Below are 23,023 nucleotides of genomic sequence, written 5' to 3' on the forward strand. Positions count from 1 at the left end.
ATAATATCTTCATATCAAAATATATGTATACATAATAGGTGCAAACCTCTGTGACATAGCACGAAAATTAAACAAAAAAAATCTCCAAACATGGAATATTGCGATTACTAGATCATATTTTGTGAAAATATATTTTTATAACAAGATAATATATATAACAGTAAAAATATACTCATTTAAAATTTTTAAAGATAGTTGCGCTTTTTTCCGATCAGGAGGCGCCAGTATTCTATGCGATTCGCATTACATTTGATAGATGGCGCTACGTTAGAAATCTACGTCACTGGCAGCCAATTTCAGTTCGGAGTCGTATACTGCAGTTTACCCCTAAACGTGAATACGAAGCGTGGCTTGGCGGACAGAGGTTCTCCGCTACCCAACGCTGGTTCTCAAAGCAACCCTTAGAATGAGATCAGGAACTAATTATGAAACTTCTCAAGAAATATTGAAAAAGCCTATTGTTGAAACATTTTTAATACATTTTTAAGAAAGTTTAAAAAAAAAGAAAACTACGGTCCCTCTTTGGGCCTCGGAGGGGTAGTAGTATGAGTGATTACTCATCTCTGTCCAGAATACCCATGCTTTAATGTAAGAGCACGTCTCACAGAGCTAGCGCGTATTATTACGTATTTACCACCAACAAAATCAATGCATCTTGAACCTTGGAATAAGAACTCAGAAAATTCGTTCATATGATCGAAGTACCGTCATCTTGGTATTTCTAAATCGTATCGCGTAATAAAAAAAAAGGAAAAACATCTCTATCCTCAACGTCTAGTGGCTTTATTGTTAATTAACTTATTTCCATTACATTTGTACTTATGTTAATGTCCTATCGTAGCGCGATTACAATTATTCGTGGTCACACGTGTGACTGAATACACCTGTTATTAAAAAATCGACACTGCGAACCTATAATCTATGATTAGGCGCCGATGGAAACATTAATAGTAAATACTTTCTGTAACTTCAGTCCGGAGAGAATTCGCATTATTCGATACCATTCGATTCGCCGAAATGCCGTTACTGTTACGAGATAGCAAATTATTATACGTATCAATTTAGGGAAACAGGTGGTAGAGGGATTAAGTGTATAAATTTTAAATCTATGGACAATTTCAATTGTCAGGATGTATGGGGGAAAGAAAGGTAACAGCAATAGTAAATTTTGAGTGCATATACCTGTAACGATAAGAATAACCACTAAATTCAATTAAAATGGTGCAAATTTAATGAGAACGGAAGAGATATTACATTGAAATGATTATATGTGTGTATATATATATACACACATATATATAAAGTGATCTATTTCTCCTGTAATAATGATAAGCGAAAAAGAATAACGATACACTGATTTTAGCTGGGGACTACAAGTAAATGAATATATTATATTAAATGTAAAAAATACGAAAATTATCTATTCTCATTAACCTTCCTATTTCTCTTTCGTTAAACTGTCTTGCGTAAAGCTACTTAGTACATTTTCTTTTTTTTTTGTTTTTTAAAGAAATCTCACAAGAGCCGAAAAGCTCAACCCGCCTGATTTTCTGCTTTCTCGCACTCTCTCGACGAAATCTGACCTTTAACGAAGTTACTTGTATTATTTAATACAAAAAAAAAAAAGAGAAATAAACGGATAGCCTCCTCCTTCATAACATACTCGTTGCAATATTACAAAACGTTACAATAAATTACTAACCTCTCGTTGATAATGACATAAAAGACTTATACAGTATCATGAGCGCTTCATCACTGTATCTTAAGAGTATTGCTAGAAAAATATGTCTATCATATGTGTACATATCAACAATATTAAGTATCAAGTATTAACATGTTTCTTTTTTTTCTTTTAACAGCTACAAAAGTCTTCGCGCGAGGCGTTGGCAGAGTACAAAATGTATGAAGGGCGTTTTTTTTTTGGATATATAATTTTCCCTTCTTTTTTTCTCCAATTAATTTTATCGGTATAATAATTCTCATAACTGTATTATATTCAGCGAAACGTCCACTTCGACGATCGCCTCTAATGCTCGCACGCGAGAAAGAAAATGAAGTTTCGTGAAATTGATATTGAAGAAAAAAAAGAAAATTTTTCTAAATCACAATTAATTGGTACGAATTATAAGGATCGAACGAAACGCGGTGTTCGTATTCCTTTGAAATCCCAGGAAAAGATTGAGGACGAAAATTACAATTAGACAAATTTATAATCGTAAATTATCAATGGACGCTCGAACGCATTAATAGCATGTATATAGTATTACTTCGTTATCTATTAATAAAGCTAAACTAGGTAAACCCGGGATCACGAAAATAGTAGCACGTATCGAAACATTCTTTTATAATCATGTATATGCAGAATCTAATTAATATTAAATTAACGATAAACCCTTGGGATTAGAATTGCATAACGGAAAAATGATTACTTTTTTTTCACTGTAATGCTCAAAAGACAGAAGGCGATTTACATGTTTCATGAATTTCTCATTTTTAAATATATATATGTATAGTGCATATATATATATTTTTTCTTTTCATCCCAAATGACTCTAAGGCCATTGATGATGAACCCCAGCTTTTTCTCTTTTTTCTTTGTGGCCAATGAAAAATTGTCAATGCGAAATAGGAGCAATGGAATAGTTGTTACTTATTTATCTCCAACTTCTACTGATAGAAGATCCTCTAGACTTGGCAATACGTGAGAAATTCATACGTCGCAACCTTCTTTGCCGTTTATGCGTTGCGTCATAATTATCAGTTCAAATCTTACTTAAAAAGAAAAAAAAAAAACGAAAAAAAAAATAACAAAAAACACCCAAAAATATATCGGTTTTCTTTTTATGCATTGAGAAGTCAATTCGAATTTCCCGATTCGTACTAACCTATCGATACAGAAACCATACTCCCATTTCGACAACTGTAAAACATATAAATAAACTACACTTATCTTGTCATATTATCAACGGCTAGTATTGGCTAGCATCATATTCCACTATAATTGCTATCGCTAAAGGTACATCATAAATATTTTATAGTCGGAGATATAATGTTACACTATGTACAGGAAGAGGTGTATGATCAGAGATCAGCCTGCAGTTATCGAAACCTGTGAAGCCCGCGATATTCAAACGTGCTTCTTTCTTTCTCGTAATGAAGCGTCGATGAAACGTTCCGTATTATCAATGTATTCATTTCTACTTTTTTTTTTTCGAATTACTCATTTTGAAAAATCAACCATCACGTTCATTGCCTGTGAGCAAGCCTACTGCCCTGATATTACATAAAATATTCGGTTTCCCTTCTGCTGATGATAGAGCAAAAATTACAGTTTCAACTATCCTATCGGGATAGTAAGCTTGTAATTAAATGCTTCAGCCATGTAACATGTCGATTCGCTTATACACTTGTTTTCGATATTCCGACATTAAAAAAACCAAGGTGCACAGCGTTAGAAAAAAAAACTACGCCATTCAAAATCAACCCCGGTTTTGACATATTTCTATATAAACTTATTCGTTTCTTAAAATTGCACTCATGCATGACCTCAATTGGTCATGCACGAAGAGCAGAACTGCTGCGTGCAGATTTGGGGTGCGTTCAGAAATCTTACTCAGGGTAACTCGGGCACGTTGAGTCTCTTTTTATTATCGTTATTATGAAGAGGACGGAACGATACCAGAGTCGACTCCAGAGAGGTTTCTGGACGCAGCCCTGAACAAACATGGCTACACTGAGTACAAATGAATATAGAAAGTTCAACAACGATTACGAGAATTAGGATCGATATGGATGCATCGATGGAATAGATTCCTCTAACGGTACAGATTCAGGGAACAGGACTCGTTAATATATCGGTCATGCGTATGCAAAGCCGTCATGATCGAAATTTGCCATTAAAAGATATTTACTTCTTACTTTCACGCAAAAACGTGATTAAAAAACTTTTAGAGCTCAAAACTGTTTGCTACTTATATACAATATTCAAAACGACTATTTCATTCTTAATGGGAATATGTAAAGTTTCGTGAGGTATCGACAATGTTAGAAAGTCTTCACAATATTGGTCAAATAGACTATTGCACGAAGAATGACCGTGACTGATTATTTGTTCAACAAGCTACGAAAGTATAAAATTACGAAAATACAAGAAACGAGATTGTCCCAATGAGATGTTCGATAGAAAATGAATTCATATCCACACGCAACACATCCATCATGTGACTCTAACTGACTCAATGATCACGCGTTTATACACTGTCATCATAATCACGCATTTTCTTTTACTCCTATTCTATTATATACGTTATCGCGAAACCTAATTCTTATATAAGTGAGATTAGGAGACCGTTAACTCTTCTTCGACGACTACATCCTCCAGCGTTATCGGCTCCGCGTATCCACGGGCTACTAATTCTTCCGCGAGGGATATAACCTGGAAATGCACAATTAAGTATATACATGTTAGAAGATTTCTTTATCATCAGTCTAGACGGTTCGTAAGATCAATTCGGCAGGTAGCAATCGCTGCTACCTTCATGACGATTGCACTTCATTGCACAGAGACAATACGTGGATTAAGGCAAGAGCGACATTATTTTACTGCTTTTACTCTTTGCGGTCGTATTTTTTTTTTTTTAGAAAAGTTATCCTGCTGAGAGTGGAGTTTGACAGCATAGAATAAATAAAGCGGCGCCATTATATATATTTTTATAACATCCGAAGTACTCACCCCATATTTTTGGATATTAAAGTATAAGCTAATATACGTAATAGTGTCAACGTAGCCCTCGATCTGCGCCTGACCAACGATGCCAGAACAAATATGAGCTACTAGATCATACGCCTCTTGTGTCCATTCCCCTGCACGAATAATAATAATAGTATAAAATATTGTACAAAAATTATGTAAAAGGACATTATTTTGTTAAAGCCGGTCATAATATTCGAGCAAGATTGTATTTTATATTTAATAGCGAAAGATCTTACCGTTTTTCGGTTGGATATGGGCTAGGAGCACCTCTATAGCTTGGAAAGGTAGGGTTAGATAGTCTGACCGTATTTTTCTCATATCGGCTCTACTGAAGGTCCAAAAGCCACCATGGTCTACAAGACGTACCAAATGTTGGTCGCCTGTTGGGTCTGGATTCTCAATGTATATCCTTACCCATCTGCTATACCATTTGGCTACAAGAATCATGCCCCCTGTGAAAAAAAAAAATCACGAAATTATATTTTATGGAAAAATTGATAAAATTCTGAATAACACATCCTTGCAAGACTTCGGACCAGTGCTTATTATCTTTTTGTACTGATCTTAAAAACCGATAAATAGTTTCCAAAAGTACTAGACCTTCACTTACTTCTCAACTCATCTGGTACAGGTGGTGATTCCACCGTGTTGTAAAGTTGAGTCATGTTTTCATCTAAGATTCTCAACGAGGGATAAGTAGGATGTGTGGGAAGGTGAATAAAGAGGTGATTGGGTTTCAAAATGTTGCAGACGAGTACGTCATTATTGACACCCTCGACCAAGGACAATTGCATCAGTTCGGATGCCCAAGGAACCTGTTCCGGAACTTGTAGGAATGAGACCTGTTCCAGATTCAAATTTGGGAATTTCTTCTCAGGGAATTTTTGTTTTATAATGTCTAAGGCCAGATTGATTCCATCGGTGGAACCTTCGATGGCACAGATTTTGAGTTCTCGCGCGGTGGGATGGCGCTTGATAACAAGATTCACTTCAGCCTTTGTGCGGATATTTTGAAGGAAGCTTCCGTGACGGCCAATCAGCCTTCCGACAAGAGCTTGAGGAACGATGAATTCATAAATGGACGGGTTTCTGTCCGTGTTATTGTGTCCTTTGATACTTCCACCTGGAACAAAAAATTGCATGAGCATTGAACATCAATATCTTTCTCTAATTTGATTATTCCTGATCACCTCCTGGTCTTACCTTTTCCACTATCAGTGCTACCTTCGCTTCTGGCTTCATCAGTAACGCTGCCTTCCAATACACCAGAAATCGGACTATGATTAGCTGAGTCTCTTTCGGACACAACACGGCCCTGACTTTTGGCATCACTTACAGCAGTGCTGGTGCCAACTGGTTTCTCTGAATTCTCCATATGGATACCGAGATCATGTCCATCCTCCTTAATGCCGGATACAGGAGACTTGGGTACGTGTAAGGGACTGGACTCATCCTCCTCAGTAACATTATCAAAGACCTTGGTCAGTTTGACCTCTGTACTGTCCCGTATGGTATCAAAAGGCTGCATGGTGGGTCTGCTTCTTGACAACATCGACACGCTATTAGACTTCGGATTACTTCCAAGACGTATTTCTTGCATTTCCGGCAGAGGTTCCACGTCCTTGTACCAGGCCTGACTGTCGCCCGAGGATATTCCAGATTGTATAGAGATGGTCAGCGACGTCGGATTTCTCGTGGGGATGTCCAGACTCTCGCTGACCCTTCTCGGGCTGCAGACAATCTCCTCGCAGGCTATTCCCGATGATGAGTTCAGGGAGAAGGACTCGTCAACGTGGATACCTGAGTCGTAAAGATTCAAATTTCCCTTGGATGTTTTGGTCTGATGATTACGGTCAAATTTGGTCATTCCACCTGGGTCAGCTCTGTCGACGCGCCGACGCTTGTACCACAGGAATCCAAGCACCAGAGCAAAAGCCGGAAAGCTCCACTTCACAAGCTGAAGTCGTGATGACGACATGTTTCAAGTCCACGGTAGCTACCGTAACTCAAAGCCAAGAAAAACTGAAACAAAAATATTTTTTCAATATCCTCCCTCAATACTACCAACCAACGATCACTCATTGTTCGTCAAAATTCATAAATCTAAGTAGACACTTAGTAACACAGATATCAAATATTTTTTTATAAAGCTTTCCACTAGGATCTAATTAAAAACAGAAGCACAAGTTAATCAACTCAGCTCGAATCAGCCAGAACGCAGTTGTTACAATTATCATAGCTCCTTAAACAGGTTGACGACCTCCATTTCGGAATAGAATTCGCCCACAGGCCATACGACGTCTACTTCGAGAGCCCACGTGTCTTTCGACGAGTCGTAGAAAAAGAAAGAAATAAGGAAGCCACTTGGCGAGCTTCTAAGATCACAAGACAACGAAGACAAAAAAAGCTTACAACACAAATGTCACCAACCAGCAACATTTTCGTTGATAATGCAAAAATAACCAGCAGACACTGCGGTCACGACGAGGCAAACCCGATGGCCAAGGAAATGTCACGGGCGTATACCAAAGAAATCGCTTATTGCAAATCACCTAAAACCTTCCTTTGTTTACACCCCGGCATCATCGGATAACCAGTGTTGGAGATCTATATAACTCTTCCGTACATATATGAATGCATCTACCTTATCCTCATAAGAGGCCACGTGGGTTAACTTGTTTAAAGAAACAAAATGTCAAAATAATTTATTTATCGCGTAATAATCAACAAAAGATATCAGCCAATCATACACATCCATTCTCAAAGACCCTTAGGTCCAAATGACATTTTTTTCTACGTCCGTTTGATAGGGGATAACTACTGACAGCGCAGAACAGCACAAGAAGTTTCGAGAACCTTCCAGAAGCGTGCACGCGACTCGTTAACGCAGAGTAATAAAATACTCACGTGTTTCCATCTGCGATAATTATTTGACATTTTGCCAAAAATTTGTAATTTCGCAGCTGCGAGATAAACAATCGCCGACTGTCGTTTGTCAAACGTAGAACAATATTTCACCTTGCCAAAGGACCTTTTTAGGTAGGGCCAGCGAGCGAACACGTGGTGGGTTTGGTTAGTCTCGCCGAAGATCGCTACACCCTTGACGTCAGCGCCACGAGAGGGCCAGAGCGCAGGATCCATGAGTGACGTCACGGGTGAGGAAGGGGGGAGTTGTTAAAGTTCAACCCGGCGTCTAATTAATCGCAAGCAAAATCATTTCCACCCTCCTGACGTAAAATATCCGGGACGTGGGTATAATTAGAGATAGGGCGAATTCTCTGCGACAAATTAATTATCAAATTAAGATGAGACGTGAAAGTATTTTTTTTAAACTAATATAAAGTTATGCTGATTCGGTTGACGAGTCATTGAAATCAGAGTGAAAGTATCGGTCGATCATATGAGAAATAAAATGACGCGCAATAAGTATCTGCCTATGGAAAAAAAAATGTATATTTTCTTTATTAAAATGTAAAATTAACCGATAACGAGAATTTCAGAGTCCGATTCTGCTAATTGGACCAAGTCATTTATTTGGTTGCACGAATTTTCCTAACGATCGATCAGCTATGTCAAGTCGAGTCTGACTACGTGATAGAGCCATAACATACAAGTTAACGAAATGAAATCGAGTTCTGAAAGGAGGCCGAAGTAGAGTCGAGAATTGAAGAAGATAAGAATCTGGAGCAGCCGATTGAACCAGGAGACTTAGAAACGATCTTTTATAAAAGAAAAAAAAAAAAGGGTGAAAGTTTGCCTACAATAATTATGAAGAAAAATATATATATAGAATCAGCTTTTTTTAAATTACAATCAACTGTCACTAAGACGTAATAGATGGCGCAACTGTAATCACTGAAGACCGATTACAGCGAAACGAAATACCGTGTAATCCAATTGTCCCCTAGGCTTTTAAGGCTTTAAAGTGTCGCAACAACGCGGACAAAAGTGCAGCGAAGTTTTCACTTTTCTGCGCGACACCCGAGTAACGCTAAGATTCACGTGTAATTTCAATGCAGCGGAGAATCGTAAGCGTGGAGTGAGAGGCGCAAAATAGAATCGATAAAAAAAGTCGCAAGACGCAATAGAGAATAATAAAACGTGCGTGGTGGGCCGCGTCGAGGTCAGGAGGAAACTTCGATTTCAGTTGAATCCACGTGTCTGCGCAGCCAACGCACCCGACCGACTCATCCCAACAAGATATTCTTGACTCGTGGACGTCGCGGCGCCAAAGCGTCTCCCGTGACAATTTGCAGGAAGTTTCGAATAATCGCAAGTTACTCCAATTCTTACGCGACCAATAAACACGCGTTTCTCACGAAAAACGTGTATATTTTACCCACGCAGCGAAAAAAAATTTGCAAAAACTATTAAGTAAAAAAATTGTTTTCTCTTATCAATAACTTTGGCGCGATCCGCTTTTGTTATTTGGGAGTGAAAAAATTATGTTTTTGAATTGTATACCTATACGAGTGCCCGCATACAAATCCGCGTGTAAAAAGATTAATAGAGCACAAAGAAATATAATCAAGTTACGCAACTACTTAAATTTCCACGAAATTCAACTCCAGACACAACCACCAGTGAACTTGTTCTCGGTTTACTTCATTCACCCCGCATTGTATCTTGACGAATTAGCAGATTGCACGAGCGTGACTTCCGGTTTCCGATTTGACTAGTCCATAAGCTCGCAGAGAGCACGAGAATCTTGATGTTTCCAAGAAACGAGAACAGCCATGCGTGATGTTTGATCGTTCGATTTTTGAATTTAGCAAGGAAATATGAATTACAACAAAAAATTGACCTTTCGAAATTTACAAATATTTTCAAACGTGAGCAGCAAACTTGTGGACGATCGAGGATAGGACTTTGTGCCTAACGATAATTCTTCAACGTTACAGAGAACCGATATTGACACTCCTAATTGGCAGACAGATATTCCGCCATTATAAAAGAATTTCGTTAAATTCGAATTATCGATAAATAAATAGAAGCCTGCGTGAAACGTTTACGAATATGGCGGAATCGTTGAATGATAAGTCTAATTTGATACAAATACCGTTGAGTCACTTCGTTTTGACATCGTAATGAAAAAGAATGGGAATACATGTGGAATGTGAGTCAGTGCGTTCGAAATTAAACGAATAACAAAATTCGAAGTACACGGAACCAGAGGAAAGTGATGGAATTGGTATACTGTGTACTTAGAACTGATAAATAAAATTTCAAATGTACCGTAGGAACCGACTGTAACCTTTGCGACGACCGTTTGACTCGGTTCCAGAGGAAAATTCAAAAGTTTCACAAGCAACTTCAGCAACAGTTATTAAAATGTCAAAAGGACAATGATAAAAGGCTAATTACAAGTTACAAGAAATATTAACTAATCAATTACTAACATAAACAGTCAACCATCTGGTAGCGTCCAGTCCGGGAATCAAGATAAGATTAAAAAATCGGCGGTTAACTAGAAATTCTAGAATTTAAATGCCTTACTATCTAAATTTAAGGTACTACTTTTAACGAATAATAGAAAACAACCAAATAATTTTAATTCGATTATAAAGTGTAAAACTCACCATAAGTAAATACATATTTAAACAACAGCAGGAAATAAACCACAAAAAATGCCTACAGGAGGTCAATGACCAAAACTTTGCTGACGACTTGGCAACTAACGGATGACGAACTTAAAACGATAAAATACTTGTAGGAAAAGAAAAACGTCGCAATAGAGGTTGGCGAACATTCAACGCGTCATCGGTAACGACAATTCAATAGATTATGGCGGCTAACGCGTTGGCACTTATCAAGCATAGAAAATTTTAGCGCGATAAGAAAGAGAGAGTCGGGCGACTCCAAAACGCGACACGTGAAAAGTATATACGGCAACTCGTAAGCGTCGCGACGACACTGGCGTCCAAGTTGGCGTAGTACTGTATTTTGCGCACCGGTTCTCCAGCAGCACGTGGCCTGACAGTCAAGACCAATAAAACTGGCAGGACGCATGCGCGGCCATAAAGCAGCTTTCACAACAGCGAATTCACCATAGTAAGCAGCAGAACGAGCAAGAAAAAAGTCAAATGAAAGAAATAACGTAAAAAGGGAGGGATCGTGGGTCGGCGAGGATATTTTTATACCTGAATCTAATGTATAGTAACTTGGGTTCTGTGAAAAGTGGCTGTACGACAACCCAGCTGAGCAGAACCTTTGGCAGGTATACAAAATTACAAATGTCTCTACTGAAAAGTAACGCTTTTGCTTCCCAGTTATTCTCGTAGCGATGACAGAGAACGTTGTACTGGATTTCCAATAATAATAACTAGGATACGTTAAGTAGAAAAAAGTTTTGTTTAATTAATGTTATCGGATTGATAGAAAAGAGTCTAGGAACGATAAAAAAAAAAGCGTAACGGCATAGTAGGTATTGATAGGAGATACCAAGTTAGATAAACAGCTGGTTGAAAGCTTTACGGTATGATAAACTAGCCGTCGGGCATAATTCGACTATGGAAATTTCCATTTGGGACATTCAGGATTGGCTATGCGTCATTACGCAATATTTTGGGGATTGGCAATCAAAATTGTGTAGACACACCTGATGCAGTCGATTTTAATGTCGGTTGCTTTAGTAATTTTATGGGAATCGATAATCGTTTGATTAAATCAGATTCCAATTTGAAGTTAATCTGTTCTCGACTGGCTTTAAATACTTAATACTAGTCTAGAAGCAGCGGTTGTAAATTATTACGCGACACGATTAATCGTTGTCAGGTCGTCGTTCCCAATGTCATAAAAAAAAATAGTAAAATTCAAATGAAAACCGGCAACCGTAGTCTTTGGATTGAATCAGACGGCTTCATAGATAACCAAATACATAAATTTGTTGTCAAAAGGCGCAGAGACTTAAATTGTTGCCATAAAAATGCATACAAATTTCTTAACCTACAAGCGGAATAACTGTCGGGAGCGAACTTGTTATTCGCGGTTCAACGTGCCTCTGGAATGCCGGACGTTCGGGTTGCCGGTGGATGAAGTAAGAGAAGGTGAAGTCAAATTGAGAAAGGAGAAAGGATGCCGGATTTCAGTCGAAGTGAAGGAATGAATAAGAACAGGGAAGAAAATGGCCGTAGCTACTTCTATTTACATACACAATGTACGTTTCACGAAGGTACCAACTATCAAAATCTTGTAATGTAGTCAGGCAGGAAAGAATACGTCTGTCAGATGATAAACAAGGACCAGGTCAAAGCTTCTTAAATTTGTTTAACGCTTCACTAGTTACTGATGGAAAGTTACTAAGGAAAATCGTTTCATCGAGTTTAAAATATTTGATTGTATTCACGTATGTTTCATAGGCAACATCAATTGACGAAACAAGAAACTACATTGTTATCAAGGCGTAAGAGAAGGAAGAAAGCATTTAACTAAAATCTAAACAAGTAGTTTAGAATGCGGTTAAAATTTTTACTTATATAACACTTTTTACGTTAGAGATTCGTTATCACGAGGACTGATAACTAATGTCCTTGATATTATTGATGCTTGACCAATGACTCTGTTTCTGTCTATCTCAAGGTGTTCCTGAATCTGAATTTATAATTCTCACAGAATAATAAAATAGTATCGATATGAGTTTTAGTATTATACCTAGGCATGACTCATATATGTTTGTGTTTCTAAATGTTAACGCGAATGATAACGCGTTTATCGTAGTATGAATGACTATTGCGTTGTATCGTAATAATATTGTCGATAAAGCAAAATGTTAAGATCGTCGGTCAAAAGTATGAAATGGAACTACAAATTACATATTTGCTGTATAAAGTGCAAAGTTGATTAATGATAGATTGTTAGAAGTTTTGATAAACGTGGATTAACAACAAATTTATTTATGGTATTTAAATGCACTTAATAGAGATGATAATGAGATAGAAATGTGCCGGTATGATGATATAAACAAAACAAAAAAAATATTATCCTTTCAACTTTGATGCATGTATTAAATCACAAGTTTATGATATGTGGTATCAAGCGTAGAATAATAGACAAAGGAATTTCGAAGTTTTAGTGAAATTGTATGGGACGAAAAACATGGGCGTCACGTTTCGTTCCTTCTGTAAGCAACGTTATTTCCAGATGTCGATAATCATTGAACCGTAGTAATCACGATTACCTCTCGGTCTATTAACAAACTATTCTTTACGTTTCTGTATTATCTTCAAAGTTTGTACAGCTAATGTAATATTGTCTCTAAAAGGTAGTGTAACGTAAAATGATCTTAACAAGCTGCTCATTTGGTACGTGTCCCCGCGTCCATATTGTGAGACTTGACTAGCCCAACTGCGGAAGCGAATTTAACCAAAAGGAAATCGACAATTTACGTATAGAAGAAGAAAATGAAATGAATAGGAATGACGTCAAAGTCGCAAAGACTCGATCCTCTTAGATGAATCAGCGCGAGATGAAATTAGATTCGCGTTAGAATAGAAAGCCGCTCTGGGTGGACCGAATGAACACGAGGGTGGCTTGAACCATGGTGGCATTCAAATATTAAAACTTACCGAATAAACGTGAATAACTGGCCGGTTTTATTGTTTATATCCGGTACGATTGACTATTCACTTCACGATTTGCACAGTGATCTATTTACTTTCTGTATTACTGATTAAGCTCTAGCGCAATTCCACGTGCTTACAATGTTTTCTTGCCGTCTTGCGATTGCAATATGGCGGTTTGGATTTTCGGTAGGCATGTGCAAGGAAGACGACAACTAGCGACGCCTTACGCGTTATTTTAACAATGTCTGCGGAATGAGAACCTTATTTAGAAATCGTATAATATTATAATTTCGTTAAGTTATCGAAGCACGAGACGCACTCACCGTTATACGAATAATTACAATATTATTCGTTCAACTCGGAATTTTTATCTTTTCACAGTACGGTTCGAATTTTGAACTGATTTTATTGTGGTGATTGCGTGACATCTGACGGCAACAAATTTATTTACTGCAATCCGACACATGTTTCTCAGGTGGTATTTCTAGAAAATGATATTTGTGTTTTTAGTGTAGAATACGCTAGTACTTTCATCTAAAGCTTTATTATTTAGTACCTGTATGAGATATTGGGCCGTGATATGTTTATGAAATTGTAAATTCATCTTTATTCACTGTGTTGACGTATTGTTATACATCAGATGTAAACTCACGCGCCATGAAGGAGATGATCACGACTGAATCCACTGCTGGGTTTAACAATCACTTTGTCACTAATAATGGTGATACTGGCAGTAATAGCATTGGTGCTGGACCTAATTCGAGAAGATATGCTGTACTTAGTACAGAATGGATTGGAGTTATTGGAGAAGAACTTGGGATACACCCTTTACCAGATACACTTCTTAAAAGATTGGCAGAAGATGCATCTTATCGTCTCCGGGAAGTTCTTCACGTGTGTATTTTGCATATCGATTAGATATTCAGTGTCTCATACAAATTGTTTATAAGATTTGGTTTTGTGTGTATCTTAGAAATGCATGACCAGACTTAAACACTCTAAAAGAAAACGATTGACTTCGGGGGATGTTAATGCAGTTATTACTACTCTTTGCGATGTTGATCCTGTTATCGGTGCTCCAGAGAGAATGCCTGAGTATCACTCTGAAGCTAAAGTCTTCATTCCTCATGATCGTATAGTTGATCTTGCTCAAAGAGTCAACGATCCACCTAGTATAGCACAGGTCAACTTTCCTTACCTTCAGGGTCAGTAATCCTTATTTATTGTAATCACTTTCATTGCTTTAATTTTAATGTTTATTACAGAATCTGAAGTAGCTGATTCGAGGCTGACTGATGCTCGTAATAGCTATGCCAAAAAAGCATTAAAAACATTGTTCAATGGCTCGCAGAAAACATTTCAAGTACAGTCAACATCATGGGATAGTTAGAATTGAGAATATTTTCATATTGATTTGCCTTCTTTTTAGGTCTTACTAAATGATTGTGCAACCAATCCTCAAATGGGTGGAGAAGGTGTCATTGATAAATTAATGTCAATAGCGAGATCGATGGTTATTTCAAACAACGCTCAATATACTCGAGTTTCCACAAGAACCTGCCAATTAATAATAGTAGTTGCAAGCAACAGCGAAGCTGTTTATCCATATCATTTGACTTCGGTAACTATAGCCACAAATATGATAATTTTAAGGAATAATAATAAAACCACTAAAATATTTTAGGTAGACAAATTAACAGAGCTTTTGCTCGAATTACTCTTAGGACAGAGTTTTATTAATCCAAATCTAGAAACATTATTCAAAGAATGTGCATTGAAACTCATGCTTCGTTGGCCATCGGTAGCTGACAAGTACGTAACTCAGAAAGTACAATATTTTCCATACACCTTCAACCTGAATCTCTAACAAAATTTTAATACTTTTACAGATACATTCCTGTATTGGAGAATGCTTTGGTAAAAAAGGAAAACGAAAATTCAGAATATGTTAAAAATCGAATAACAGCTATGGAATTATTGGCAGGTGTACAGCCTCTCACATTTTTCCAGAGTCCAAGTCACTCAGTTTGTTCCCCAGAGAATATTTTATTGGCTACAACACGTGGGTCGACTCTCTGGCAGAGAATAGCGGTAATTCAATGTTTATGAATAAGTTTAATAACAATGAATACCCAAATATTTTATCATACTTTTCAGTTCTCGGTTTACGCTTTTCTAAAGGCCGATCGATATTATTTAATTCAACCATCTATAATCGAACACTATGGAGACTCTCTGTTACCTTATATATACATTAAAGAAGACAGGGTAAAGCAAGAGGATCGTAAGAGTGTGCCGTTTCCAATAATTATGAAAAGTAAAATAAAATATGCGAATGTGAAGCTATCGTTAAACACAAAAGTGTACGGAGATAGACAAATAATATTTCCAGACTCGACTTTAAGAGGCCCTCGAAAGGAAATCAGGTAAATAAATACTTTGAAGCATATATTGATGGTCTTGTTAATGATTAACGTCTTTATGGATTTTCTTTGATTTTTATAGATTCGCATTCGCTGGCGGTAGACCTGTCCCATCTAGTAATCTACGAAGAGCTAGTCTCAGAGCGAATTATGAAATTTTAAGAAGCGATCTACGAGCATCTTTCGCACTTGTTGCCTCGCGGAGGCTTCTTGTATACAAGAACGACAAAAAAAGGCTTCCAAGTTTATACAATTTAGTTAACACTCATCTGTAGGCATTTTCCACATCTCACGCTATTTATTTATTTTTAACCCTTTCGTTACGGATGCCGATTATAGTCGATATGTGTGCGACGACCTGTGACGACTGCCGTCACTAAGAGTTATAATTTGATATATATGCTCTTAAAAAAGTGTACATACAAGAGAATCCCAAGGTGGCGTTGAAAGACGTAAGTGCGAACACGAAGACTACCGACGTGCAATTCGCACACTTTGCAGCGCGATGCCTCCGTTCAGTGGCGTCACTCTAGCGGAGTGGACCGCCGTAACGAAAGAGTTAAGCATATTTTGTATATAGATTTATAAGACGATGAATTTCAATTGACAATGAATTATTACCGAGGACTTCAAAAATCAAGGAGGGACACATTAACTATACAATATTTAATAAATGCATTCTGTACCCTTTATTGTAATGCGTTGTAAAATTATCAAATGAACTATTTAGTTTTTGTAGGAAATATGTAGGAATTATTCCATAAAACTTGGAACAGTTACTCCGATCTCTTCTTAAGCAATACGTTCATCCATTCCTCGAAGGAAGCTTTCACAATCCATAATATTTTTCTCAAGACGTTCCTTGGTCGCTGACGTTTGCCTGTGTTGAAGTTTCAATTTAGCAGACTGAATGGATGTTCTGTAGCCAGTCACGTTTCGAAATATTTTGATATGCTTATCACCAGCTACCAAGATATACTCTCCAAGAGCATCAAAAACAAGAGCAACAATGGGACCTGAAATAAAAAGTGTGTTATAACGAAGAATTATATAAAGCAATACCTAAGTATAACCAAATTTTTGCATACCAATAAAGACATCTTCTATAGTGGCATCGAGATTTCCAGTGATAGTCGAATAAAAGGCCAAAGATGATCCATAAGCAATTACAAGAACCTCACCGTTGGGTGACAAAGTGAGACTCGCTGGAGTTGTAACTTCCCAATTGCCAGTAACAAGAATGTGTGGATCCTCTCCTTTCTCAAATTCGACTAAAGATCATAAAGTTCATAATCACCTATTTCATCATCTAGAGGATTTAAAAAGCAACTATAAAGCTTTACACACTTTTTGTATTATAAAAACGAAATGTTCCATCCTTAGAGACCGTAGCCATATTACTCGTATCCGCACTAAATGAAAAATCATAGATCCCAGAAGAATGCCCAGCTAAATCAAAGGCCTTTGCAACCTGTTTGAATTCGCCTGATTTACTAAATCCCACTTCCCAGACCTTGACATCCGGTGTGAAGCCTATATATTGAAAAAGAATAAAAAATCTTTTGCCAAGGCTACAACTTGTATAAAAATTATCCGGCATAGACAATCTTCAACTTATTTACCTGATGCAGCAACAAAGCGGCCACAGGGAGAAATTCGAGCACGATGAGTTGTGCCAAGATACGTATCTATCGTCGCAAAAGGTTGTCCCTTTAAATCCCAAATTATTAGATCATTCAATTTACTGCAAGTGATTATAAAGCGTCCGGTGCAGGCAATGTCCATTCCCACAACGTCTTCCGTATGTTTCTGTGGGAACTCCACGGCCTTTGTGGCTCCAGCCAGGAAGCCATCAGTTCTTTTCGCAAGTTTATAAACCTCAACAGTGTTTGCCACAGCTTTGTGAATAATAAACGCTTTTCCATCCGGAGACCAACGTATAAGCGTTGCATGATCGTACTCGATGTTTATGCGCAACGATCGACGATCCTTCGAGATCAAATCTTTTGTGCACCAGAGCAATACTGTTCTATCTGTAAACAAACAAAAATAGAAGCTTCATAAGTACCAGTTTCCCCGGTGTGTCATACTTGGGATACTTATGACAGATAATTCATGTTTTTCTTAACGTCACGTAAATATTACACTACCGTAACGAAATGCTAATGACTGTGAATTGTGAAGATGACGTAAAATCATTTCATTCCAAATAAATGATTTTCTTCGTTATTGTTTCTTTTGATTTTTATGGAGAATGGATTTTATAGATATGCTCATAATATTTATTATGTTCATTAAGACAATTTATATGGGCCACACTTTACAAATGAAGAATGCTCTTGTGTACTCTTCAATGATTCAATTTTTCTTTATTTCGGTCTTGCAATTATCATACAAAATGATCGTGAATATCTCGCATGATCTTTGCATTACAATCACTCATAAATCACGGTCTATGTTTCTAATTAAAACAATAATCGATGAATTGTTAATTATGTATGTATCGTACATGCCACAAACAACTGGCATAATTGTTTTGTTTGATCGAATTACAGTCACTAATTCATTTGTTTATCAGATACTTTGCAATGAATGAAAAAAAAAAGGATGGCCCTCAGGTCGACAAGGCGCCTTGTCACCTGCGTCGTTTGCTAGGTGGTGGCATTAAGTCCGCGTCATCCTGTGGGAATCTATGTCTATTTATATAATCGAGTAATCGATCTTTAGTCACAGGATCTTGAATACTCTTGCAAACGGCTGTGGCAGTTTTATAGGAATTCGGAAAAGACTTGTCCGTTCTCTCGCGCATGAAGACCCAGCGGCCATCTTCAAACTTGCATTCAATTATTTTGTTGTCCAGATCCTTCATTGCTTTGCTGATTTTCATGTGATTAAAAGGAACGTCCAAACCGCCGACGTAAAGTTGGCCAACCTTCTTCGGAACTATGCCTTCCCCAGATTCGGTGACAATCTTTAATTTAAAATCTACGGAATTCATGGATGCTGGCTTCCATTTAAGTACTTCCGGTGACTGTCCAGGAACATAAGGCTCCTTAGCTGGCTGAAATATCAATCCATCTGGCTCATGTGAGAGCTGCTTTGCGAATTTTTCACTTAGCAGACTTCCGGTTTGTGTCACGTCCCAGAAATGCTTTAGTCTTACTGAAAATGGCTCTTGTTCCTTTCGTATTCTACCTTCTTTCATGGCTCTGTGTCTACCGGCTATTACTTCGTTCTCAATAATCGAATAACGATCAGGATGGAAGGCGAGCTTGCTTACATCATGGCCATCGTACGTGATCACATCGTACGCCAGATATCTTGGATACTCCTTACCCTCTGCTTTGTCAATTACCATCTCCTGGAAAATTTGGTTTACTTTCATTATAGGATACATGGAATGGCGTGAAATGAATTGCAGAAAGAATCACGATAAAATTTACCCCATCTAACAGTGTTTCTTCGATTAATCTCTCAGTATCCTCTGGGTGAGGAAAACGCAATCCTGTAACTTGGAAGACACTGTTATCTCTGTCGAGAAAGAATATTTCTCCATCGGTTTGTATCAGCATCATGTACCTATGAGAACATTTTATCGATGTGATTATATTATGGCACAAGGAAGGGCCGTAGTGTCAAGTGTACGGTTACTAACCTCGTTCCATCTGCTTTCCATGATACCCTATATGGCTTCTTGTGAAGGTATCTAATATTTGTCATATCCATGGATACTGGTTGGGATCCAGGAAATCCTGACGATTTCCAGGAGCACAATTCTTGAACACGACTTTGAATTGCAGATAGTTTGTGACCTTCCCCCAGTACAGTAACACCTTGTACACCAGCCATGAATACAGGATTTTTGTTATTAAACTCTCTCTTTCTTTTCTTAGGTGGTGGTCCTTTATTAAAACTATCCGATTCTGTGCTAGGTCCATCGTCTCTATCTTCCACATTAGAATCATCGTACTCCAGACACCATGCTGGTCTTACTGGAGGTGGTGGTGCGTCTTCTACTTCATCATACCTCTTGAACAATTCTTGTATATAATCTCCTTTATAAATTCCTGGTGGCCTCGCAGAGGCAAATTCAGCGAGTGCAGCATCAACACTCCTTGCATCTATCTCCACCAAATAGCTTATCACCAAGAAGCCAGTTCTATTAAATCCATGTGTACAGTGTACTCCAACAATTTCCAAGGGATGCTGCGCAATGAAATTTTCGCATACTCTAATAAAAGTCGTAGTCTGCTCCTTTGACGGTGTTTCACCGTGTCCTCTACACTGCAGTTTAAGGTATTTGCAGCCATACTTCTCAATCTCTTTCTTGTCATAAAACCTAGAAGTATTAGTCAAGTCTATCCACAGACCCATCTTGAGTTTGTGACTCTTCACAGAGGCAAACAGCATATCCACAGTAAACTGACATTCTTCAGGAACTTGGCTATCAAATTCAGAAGACAGTGGTGTCTTGAAAGCTAAGAATTTGTTGTGGACAAGCTTGACTGCTTTTCGCGGGCAGTCAAGCCAACGCGGAGGAACTGGTCCTGGTCCTGGGCCTCTTTTTCTCCAGTTCGACATAGCGAGATTAAAATCGTCAATAGTCCAACCGTTAAATTCACTCCATAAAAACTTTCTCCGAGTCTAATTTAGGACTTTGCTCGCCAAAGGATCTTCCCTGTATCAGCACAGGCCAATCATAACCTAACCTAACAACCTATTTATATAAGCGCTAGCGTCTAGCACAGCGCATCGATTCGTAAAACTTTCATGCAACTAAAATTCACGTAACGTGCTTCGATACAACTCGTAAAACGTTTAAAGAGCGAGCACAACAATTACATATGGAACATAGGTTCTCCGAGAAAAACTGTCAGAGGCAACGATGGCAAAGGTCGGCCACCATTTTGTCCGTAGCCTCGTTACTAACTTCACTTACATTACTCGAGCAGCCGGAACATAGCATCATAATAAAAATTGACGTTGCTAAGCGGGAACGCGCAAACCATTCAAAACTACATTCATATTACTCCTTAATAAGTCACTGAAAAATATAAACATTGTTATGCAATATGATTTCATAAGAGCGGCAGGCAAAACTGAAATATACATACATATCACCGACTTCCCTCGTAATACCCACACGCATCAAAAACGTCACTCAATCCGATTTAGCATAGAAATCAGAAGAGCATCGAATTCATTTGAAAGTGATAATCAGTAACAATTCTTCCTACGGACACGACGGTCTATTCTACAAAGTATATTCTTACATAAGAAATCGTCTACAACTCACACAATCATTGCTATTCGACATTGTAAGCATATGACGTTCCTGCCAGTATTAGTTATTACACGTAACATAACGTATATGTTGTCATATATGCCAACGCAACTTTCTGGCACGTAGCAGCGCAGTAAGTGCGAGGTAAATATTCCCATCGTCAAAGATATTAAGAAGTGCTAATATGGCAGCTAAACTCAAATAAGAACCTCACGAGATACAAGGAGAATCAGAACGATATTTACCGTCGGTGCCTCTCTTCATCATAAAATACACCAAGCTTTGCTCTACACGCTGTTCTACTGTGCTTGATCGGATAGACGAAAAATGATCAGGATATCTTGAGATAAAAAAATCTCTAAGCAGAAGCAATCACAAAAGAATCTTCGACATTATGAGCAATGTATCTATTCGCGTTCTGAAATATTTCGTCCTTGAAACAGGTCGGTACCATTCTCTTCACGGTCAGACGAATGGCATTCTTATTTTTTTGTCTGGAGAATTCTCCGCGAGGATTATTAATCGGGTGACAAAAACTAAGGAAGACGTAATCGAGCACTCTTAATAATAATCTTGCGAAAGAAATTTTTTATGTGTACAAAGGTATTAAAATATGACTAATAAAAAGTAACCTTGAAGACCCAATCGTATACCATCGACTATCATACACGATTGCCGTGAGTTACGTAATTATTAACTTGGTCATAAGTAGATAACGGAATAAATAAATTATAACGGCTACTATATATTATGTATGTATACGTATCGAAGAAATGTGACACTTTCGTCACTAAAGAGAAAGCGTGACTGCGATTCTGCAGGATACTACAAATTGGTATTGTAGACTATGAAAGCCATAATGACCAATGACAATGACCGTAGGAGTAGATAGTCATGAATCTAATTGGCAGTGATATATATTGCAGTTGCCAGAAAATAATGCATACAGTGTTTACTGTCCGTATGGTAAATAAGATAAAGAGATCGTGCGTAAGAATATCATATAAAAATATTGTTTAGGTTTCGTAAACGTTTAAGCAACGTATCGGATCGTACGAGCGATTAACAAAGTTCGTATGGAATATGACAACAACGTAAGTCAAATAAGCTTGAAGGTAAGTAGTTACGGGTAGGAATAATATGTTTTTACGAAAAACACGACACGCGCTAAGTTGATACATCCAGTCTGACCGGGCTAATGCAATATTAGAACAGACTGTTGATCATCGATAAATCATCCTCTATTTTAAAAGAAAAAAGTAATCGTCGAGCTTCCCTCAATGATTGATCGATAAAAGTAATTTGTCTCTCACGTAGACCAGATTGGAGTCATTGAGTATGCATTGTGACTGGTAAAAGTGAACAAAGAACTAATTATGGAAACTTGACAAATATTTCTTTCAAACCTGCACCGAAGAGACTACCACATTCTTCTTTTATTGTTTTTGTCTGTCTCTCGCAGTGGCTACGTCTGATTTCCACCATCCGCCTTGTCGCGACGGGTTGATACCACGGTGGAGAAAGTTCTTCGAGTCCTCTCTCCTTTCTACTGCAGTAAATGTGGACTGGATCTTGTGTCTGTGCAGGAAGAAAGTTGTCGGCTTGCTGACACGGCTTTAAGATTTTCTCTGACTCCTGAGTCAGATCGAGAGACTTTGGTCTGACGCCATCTTGATTACAGGTCGATCTCAAACGACTGTTCGAGTCGTATAGTAATTTTAACACCTTCGCAATGCATTGAAGGATAAACTATTTCGAGTGTTGACGAAATTTAACCAAGATTAATATTAGTTAAATAAGCAAAGGGAAACAAATATATTCAAAGTCTTTATTACCTTCTTTGACTCTCATTAAACATGGCGGATCAGATATGAACGAACGAACGAGATGTCACGGTCGAGAATCGAAATTGCATTGAACCTAGGAAGCTTGTTTCTTATTTTTTTACCTTCGATTGCCATTCCTAAGGCGCAAGTGCGCGAGGCTCATATATCATCGCTGA

General features: G+C 37.8%; 4 protein-coding genes across 11 annotated transcripts; 1 reads left to right on the top strand and 3 right to left on the bottom strand.

Moving 5' to 3' along the window:
- Positions 1-762: 762 nt before the first annotated feature.
- Positions 763-13,544, bottom strand: LOC107272599 (KH domain-containing protein akap-1). Of its 3 annotated transcripts, none has more exons than XM_015749895.2 (6): positions 13,318-13,544; positions 5,957-6,775; positions 5,364-5,876; positions 4,990-5,205; positions 4,733-4,863; positions 763-4,435 (listed from the first exon to the last, which is right to left on the bottom strand). In XM_015749895.2, exons 2-6 carry the CDS (start codon positions 6,729-6,731, stop codon positions 4,340-4,342), a joined length of 1,731 nt encoding a protein of 576 aa, XP_015605381.1. In that variant the 5' UTR covers positions 6,732-6,775; positions 13,318-13,544; the 3' UTR covers positions 763-4,339. The 3 variants fall into 3 exon arrangements, with proteins under 3 accessions (XP_015605381.1, XP_015605382.1, XP_015605383.1); XM_015749896.2 differs by lacking the exon at positions 13,318-13,544 and adding an exon at positions 10,333-10,526; XM_015749897.2 differs by lacking the exon at positions 13,318-13,544 and adding an exon at positions 7,661-7,799.
- On the top strand, positions 10,839-16,429 carry LOC107272600. Of its 5 annotated transcripts, none has more exons than XM_025089931.1 (10): positions 10,843-10,970; positions 13,696-13,789; positions 13,955-14,208; positions 14,288-14,519; positions 14,580-14,677; positions 14,744-14,935; positions 14,999-15,126; positions 15,204-15,405; positions 15,472-15,740; positions 15,820-16,429. In XM_025089931.1, the coding sequence occupies exons 3-10, from the start codon at positions 13,972-13,974 to the stop codon at positions 16,010-16,012; spliced, it is 1,551 nt and encodes a 516-aa protein (XP_024945699.1). In that variant the 5' UTR covers positions 10,843-10,970; positions 13,696-13,789; positions 13,955-13,971; the 3' UTR covers positions 16,013-16,429. The 5 variants fall into 5 exon arrangements, 4 of the variants coding, with proteins under 4 accessions (XP_015605387.1, XP_024945699.1, XP_024945697.1 ...); XR_003061294.1 differs by lacking the exons at positions 10,843-10,970; positions 13,696-13,789 and adding an exon at positions 11,487-11,909 and having other exon boundaries at positions 15,820-16,127; positions 16,176-16,429; XM_015749901.2 differs by lacking the exon at positions 13,696-13,789 and having other exon boundaries at positions 10,839-10,970.
- Positions 16,403-22,711, bottom strand: LOC107272603 (transducin beta-like protein 2). The gene is made up of 5 exons (XM_015749907.2): positions 22,428-22,711; positions 17,360-17,770; positions 17,085-17,270; positions 16,826-17,008; positions 16,403-16,753 (listed from the first exon to the last, which is right to left on the bottom strand). Exons 1-5 carry the CDS (start codon positions 22,504-22,506, stop codon positions 16,530-16,532), a joined length of 1,083 nt encoding a protein of 360 aa, XP_015605393.1. The 5' UTR covers positions 22,507-22,711; the 3' UTR covers positions 16,403-16,529.
- LOC107272598 (mRNA-capping enzyme) lies at positions 18,082-20,998 on the bottom strand. Of its 2 annotated transcripts, XM_025089928.1 has the most exons (4): positions 20,852-20,998; positions 19,393-20,781; positions 19,181-19,316; positions 18,082-19,098 (listed from the first exon to the last, which is right to left on the bottom strand). In XM_025089928.1, exons 2-4 carry the CDS (start codon positions 20,316-20,318, stop codon positions 18,373-18,375), a joined length of 1,788 nt encoding a protein of 595 aa, XP_024945696.1. In that variant the 5' UTR covers positions 20,319-20,781; positions 20,852-20,998; the 3' UTR covers positions 18,082-18,372. The 2 variants fall into 2 exon arrangements, with proteins under 2 accessions (XP_024945696.1, XP_015605380.1); XM_015749894.2 differs by having other exon boundaries at positions 19,393-20,985.
- Positions 22,712-23,023: the final 312 nt, after the last annotated feature.

The sequence above is a fragment of the Cephus cinctus genome, unplaced genomic scaffold, assembly GCF_000341935.2.
Source record: "Cephus cinctus unplaced genomic scaffold, Ccin1 Ccin1_scaffold1205, whole genome shotgun sequence".
In the NCBI taxonomy this organism is placed as follows: Eukaryota; Metazoa; Arthropoda; class Insecta; order Hymenoptera; family Cephidae; genus Cephus; species Cephus cinctus.